Raw genomic sequence first — 6264 nt, 5'->3', positions numbered from 1 at the left:
ATTTCATGAAAAAATTTCATAAGATTAAACAATGAAATCGACAGATGAAGGTGGTTTGCACGGTTTACACAAATGAGGACGATTTTCATATGATCGCTTCTCTCTCTCTCTCTCTCTCTATATATATATATATATATATATATATATAAAGAGAGAGAGAGAGAGAGTTCAGACGAGAACATAAACTAAATAAGAGAATACAAAAATGACCAAATCACGTGCAAAATCATATGTGATTTTATATGTACTGTTAGTGTAAAATCACATCTGATTCAACCTTATTCTCTTATTTTATTGTTGTTCTCGTATGAACCTGACTCTATATACATACACATGCATGAAAGATCATGTGAGAAAAGGAGTAAATGTGAGAAGCATAATAAGAAATCTAGGCTTTGATCAATTTTAATTTCACCTCCACCTTATGAATCATGTTTGATACAAGAATTGATAGGTGCATCTTGAAAATTGATCTAATGATGAAGATCCCTTTTCATCTTTTTCACTTTTATTCTTACAACAACCAACTCTCTCTCTCTCTCTCTCTCTCTATATATATATATATATATATATATTATAAAACCTTCAAATGCAATCATGTCTATTTGTAAAACCAGCAACACAATCAATTGAGATATTTATGAAAATGATGAGAGTTCATTTATTATAATTTGAATATTCATGAAAGATGACTAGAGTTCATTAATTATGATCAATACTTTATATTAAAAAACAATCAAAACTTTTATGAAATCACATATTTATCAAATTAAATGGACGGTTGAGATTGAGTTGTAACAGTTGTACAAATGTAAGGAGTTGCATAATAACTCATCTTTATATATATATATATATATATATATATATATATATATATATATATAACTTTGGAAACATGGGAAGTAATCATGACATTGCTAGCAAGAAGCACCTTGATATATTCAATTGATATCTATCCAACAAAGGTGGAATAAAGTACTCAGCATATATGGTTTTAAATGACCCTATGCTTTGTAGCAAAGGAATCATTTGCAAATTGCAATTCAACACACTATCTTAAATCTACCAAACTTTTAAAAAAATATAGAAAAAAATTATAAACCAAAAATCAAAAATAGAGAGAGATAAACAAAGCAAGCCAACACACATCACATGTAGGGAAATATTTGATGCTCCCATGTACAATACAACGTACGGACTCAGAAAAACCGAACCGCTTCAGTTTCAAGTCAGCTCAATGTTGTGGCAGAGGTGGTCCCGTAGGCTTACACTGGTAGCACTTGGCGAATAAACCGAACGTATCTACTTGTCTGACAAAGTTGGTCACACTAGCCCATCCACCAAATCCAAACCCGACAACCAGAACCCAAACAACAACAAACATGTTGAACACGTACATGCAGGCCCAACTCGGCATGAAGCGAGGAGGTTTCTCCGCTGCATTCTGCAAACAATAATTTCGGATGATGTAAAATTTCATGACAGACTTGAGGGCAAGTTTAGTTGAGGGACTGTTTTTGATATTAAAGAAATCTTGAAGGACTGTTTTTGACATTCAAGTAGTCAACACTTGGCCAGCCCAGCTCAGACATACAACACCACTTAGACTGTAGCATTTAACTAAATTGAAAGGGACTTGCTACCTATCTGGTCCCAGTCCATCAATATTTCCAAATCTACCCTTGTGCACCCTCTACATACTAACCTACTATTTCGTTTAGGCTAAGAATGAAATGGGAAAAGAAAAAAATCTGACCAGGGTTATTTATGTAATTTTATTTTCATTCTCATTGATTACTGATCCAAATAGCTATTAGTAAAATTCTGGTTAAGGAAGTTCTAAGAACTGATATAATTATAAAAGTTTGGAGTCTCCATCAAGAATATTGGTTATTAAAGAAAGCATGTGGGGAAGAAACAGACTATACTACTATTGCTACTTTATTGCATTGACCTTTCTACCCTTTTCATAGCAAGATAATTACCAAAATGCCACTAATGAAAGTAAGCACAACCCATAACTAAACATGTCACATTACAGAATAATTCCTATATACCTACCATAAATAGACTAATTTATGAATTATGTATATATCATGCATTGACGGCTTTTAAAGTCATCAATGATTAATATAATTCCAATGATTAAAATTTTTTACCTGACGAGCTGAGGCCGTTCTGTATGTGAGCATATGGGCGAGAGACGGGATGATGTAGACCGTGAAACTGACCAAGAGTGCACCGACGGCGGAATTGATGGGTCCGAAAAAGGGGAAGATGATAGCCAAGAACCAAATTGGTACCACAACCGGTAGCCTTGCGAGCGCCCGTAAACATATGCTCTTCGTGTCGTGCATACCGATCACCTTCTCCCACACGAAATACAACGGTGTACATGCAAATCCAAATGTAATGAACTGTTCCAAATTCATCAAAGAAAAATATGTCGGTCGCAGTCCATAAAATTATTTGAACGTAAAGATACAAGTTTACCAAAGGGTCTTTGGTCTAGCGGTATGTGAGTCATTGGCCTCCTAGAAGGTAAAGGGTTCAAACCTCACCAAAGGTGAAGAGGGTGTGTGAGTTTATTTGTTCTATTTGCCGTATATAATTATTATATACTTAAAAAAATATACAAGTTAAAACACGATGCTTTAGAGGCGACCGTAGCACACAACGAAAAACAAAATGATGGCACCGTTGAGAACCGTAAAAGAAGTTACATTAACACCAAAAAATGACGCACACTCATTGTCCGCCATTAGATGCAATACCATATATATATATATATGGAGATTCAAACGAGAACACCTTTATTTTACGAGAACGCGAGAACATGGTATTTGAATCCATACAATCTCATAGTTGTATAATACATGGGAAAGCCATTTTATAAAATAGTGGTTTAAATCTACAACATACAACTTTTAATGCATGATGTATGATTTGATTAATAAAAATCAGTTGCTTCCAAATTCTCTGAAGCCACATCATTCATTTAACGAGACGAGAGAATGGAAATATGAATTAAATAAATCCGTATCAAATAAAGTAAGAATGTGTCTTCAAGTCATTGGTGGGACAACAAAGAATTTGGAGACAACAGATTTATATTACAATTATATATTTGATGAAGTTAGATAGTAGTTTAACCTGATGAATGAGCATTAAGATGACGGCGGCATCACGCCAACGGGTCTTGGGAAGGAGAGAGAAGGCGTTCGAGTGATTAAGAAGCTTGTCGCCGAAGGCCCAGTATACAGCAGAAGCTGACGGTAGCGTCAGTGTGAAAACGTAGAGGGTGGCAATTAGGTAAATATACTTGAATTTTCGGGGTTTCCACATAGCATGCATAATCTCCCTGTAATCATGACCAAAATCAATTTTGGCGTAAACCAGAAAACAATTAACATTGGAACACCATATAAATATGCACGCTGTGTATGTATGCGGTTTTAAAACACAAGAACCGTAATCTTCGTGAAGTTAACTTTTTGTAAAAATATATCTAAAAACAACGTCGTTTAGAAATATTTATTATTTCATAAAAAAAAACAAGAAAATCTAATGATTCAAATGCCAAGAACATGAAGGATTTTGAAGAATGGGCATTGGATCCTGCTACATAGTAAATGACCAAAATATCCTTACAAACATCTAATCGGGATGGCAAGTCCATCACCCACTCCATGTTCCCCTCTTTATTAAAAGAATGACATAATTCACAACAAAAGACGATACTATCAACAACTCGAACTCAAATCTTTTCGATCTAAAACATATATAGTTTTATCAACTTGACGACGAACTTAAAACTTATTTTTTATATAAAAATCCAATAAAAAAGAAGAAAATAATAAAATAAAAGTCCACAAGAACACATTAATCTATTAATATCCATCTATAGAACCTTTTATACAGTCTTTTTTCAGGTTTCATAACCCAATTACCCAAGGTGGCCGGCAAAAGCTGCAAAGAGAAGCCGCGTAGAAGAAGGAAGAAAGGGTATCTTTTCACAAAAGTTTCCACATTTAAAAACCAGAACTTTTTGATTAATTATTATAGTATCATCCCAGAATAATGTACACTTATTAATGCATAATGTACAACCGAATAAAGCCGTATTTATAAGAAGAAAAAAGAAAAGCAGACTTACACAGTGACAGCATGGCCACCGAAGGTGTATAAGATATTGGTGGCTCCGGTGAAATACAGCACGAGCTTCTTGGGACCAGAGTGTTGAACCCCATCAACCTGCAATTATGTATCATGGTATAACCTGTAAATCCTTTCCATTTTAAGCAAGAAAAACCCATATGAGATCTGGTTCTGAAATCTTGATCTTTCTTTCTAAATATAGTATGTGTATACCTGGCCATGGATTAAAGCTGCAATGGCCATGTACCAGGCGGTGTAAGTGGTCATCCCAAGGCCAAGAAAAGACCAAATTCTGTAGTTGTGGAAAGATGGGATGAACACAGTGGTTGCGCAGCATGCTCCAAATATGTATGTCCATGTCCTTTTGTCCAAATGGTCATTTATGTAGTATATATTACTGTCATTTTTACATAAAACAAAAAAACAGTCAATTTTTGGTATGATATTTGAGCCAAACCGACTTCATATTTTGGGTCAAAAACAAACCTTGCACAGGCTATGAGTTGTATGACAGAGCCAAACAGAAGAAAAGTGCAGTTGAAAGCCAGTCCTATTGCTTTCCAGTAAGGTCCCAATAATCCATCAAGAACTTCAAACCACTGTAATTTTGAAGAGGAAAAAAAGAGATCAAATTTATGGGTTTTTTTTTTACTTTTTCTTTTATTGTGAAGAAAATCAAGAAAAATTGAGAAATGAACCTGGATGACATGGTTTTTGAAGCTGACACCTTCTTTTTCTTTTCTGTTTCTGTACTCAATGTAAAGAACACTGATGAGATAAGCAGTCCAGCTGCCAAGAATGCCGTAGAAAATTTGGAGGACAATCCCTGAGACCATACCCAGTTGAGAGAAAGAGTATGGAAGTGTTAACAGCACTTGTGCCACCTGCATAAAGACTTGTACATTCAAGATTTTCTCTTCCTTTTTTTTAGTGGAAATTAAGGTTTATTAATTAATGATTTTGGGTTATTTTCGTTACTTGATTTGAAGAACAACTAAACCAAGCATCCCAAGAAGACCCTCCATGCCACAGAGCATTTTTCATGGAGAAAACCGACTGGTCTTCTTCTTCTTTGCCTTCTTCTTTTCCTCCTCCACCTTCATGTTCATTCTCGTTGAAATTTGATGAAATTATCGAGTCCTCTGCTTGCTTCTGACCCGACATTTTCTTCGATTTTAGGTATAAAAATAACTCCTTTCTAAACAGATCTATCAACACAAACAAATGAGAATTTAACAAAACCCCATGAATTCCCAGATCCAGAAATCAAAAAAGATTATTATTTAATAAAAAAGCAAAACAAAATTAACCGTTTTTTCTACCTTATCAAGTCTCCATCTCCAAACCCCAGATCTTATAAGGTACAAATCCACTTGATTTATGACATTTTGGATCGTATATATGTGAATGTTTGTACATGAACCAGATATAGAGAGAGAGAAAAAAGAGGTGGGGGGGTTTAAGTGCTGTCAACAAATAATTGAAGAAGCAGCAGCTCAGTCAGACATTTATACAAACACAAGGCAGCTACTCAAAGAAAACCTCAAAAAGTAGAGCAGCAGTAGTAAGAGAGAGAGGCAAGAAAATGAAGGGGCTTTTTGATGGGATTAAAGGTAGACATATATAGAAACCAATTTCTCACTTTTCTTGGGGGATATTAACTTGGAACTTTTGATTATTTTATTGAGTGAGAAAAGCAGTCGGATTCACTGTATACCATTTTACCGATTGGATCATAAGATCAGAGGAGAGACAAAAAAGAGGAGGGTTTTGAGGAAGGTCCTGGGGTCATGGTGGATGGCATCGCTGGATATTGCTTCTTTCTTTAATCCAAAGACAATCATAAACCGCTCTTAACGGCTCCAGATTTTTGGCTTAAAAGATTATCTTTTTAAACCATCCAACATTTAACTATTACTTTAACACAAGTGGTTATATGTCAGTCAGACCATAATTGGATATCCGATTGTAATTGGATCGGATCAGATTGATAATTTCAACATCTAATTTGGATCGGTCGGTTCACGAATGACAGCCCAGAACTGACCACACCGAACCGAACCGAAACCCATCAACATTCAATTACTCATCTAATTAATCATCTGA

At 35.0% G+C, this 6264-nt stretch overlaps 1 protein-coding gene across 1 annotated transcript; it reads right to left on the bottom strand.

Annotated features, from left to right (window-relative positions):
* Positions 1-914: 914 nt before the first annotated feature.
* On the bottom strand, positions 915-6003 carry LOC112512456 (auxin transporter-like protein 2). The gene is made up of 9 exons (XM_025118425.1): positions 5481-6003; positions 5137-5366; positions 4857-5042; positions 4645-4757; positions 4372-4555; positions 4157-4254; positions 3154-3361; positions 2160-2417; positions 915-1444 (listed from the first exon to the last, which is right to left on the bottom strand). The coding sequence occupies exons 2-9, from the start codon at positions 5320-5322 to the stop codon at positions 1235-1237; spliced, it is 1443 nt and encodes a 480-aa protein (XP_024974193.1). The 5' UTR covers positions 5323-5366; positions 5481-6003; the 3' UTR covers positions 915-1234.
* Positions 6004-6264: the final 261 nt, after the last annotated feature.

This window comes from Cynara cardunculus, assembly GCF_001531365.2.
Source record: "Cynara cardunculus var. scolymus isolate 2C chromosome LG 5, CcrdV1, whole genome shotgun sequence".
NCBI classification, from domain to species: Eukaryota; Viridiplantae; Streptophyta; class Magnoliopsida; order Asterales; family Asteraceae; genus Cynara; species Cynara cardunculus.
This window is presented reverse-complemented; position numbering and strand designations above follow the sequence as displayed.

Coding starts and splice junctions, on each gene's coding strand:
- LOC112512456 (XM_025118425.1), bottom strand. CDS start 5,322: ATGTCGGGTCAGAAGCAAGCAGAGGACTCGATAATTTCATCAAATTTC. Junction 4,758..4,856: donor TCAAAAACCATGTCATCCAG/GTTCATTTCTCA, acceptor TCAAAATTACAG/TGGTTTGAAGTTCTTGATGG. Junction 4,255..4,371: donor CAGCTTTAATCCATGGCCAG/GTATACACATAC, acceptor ACATAATTGCAG/GTTGATGGGGTTCAACACTC.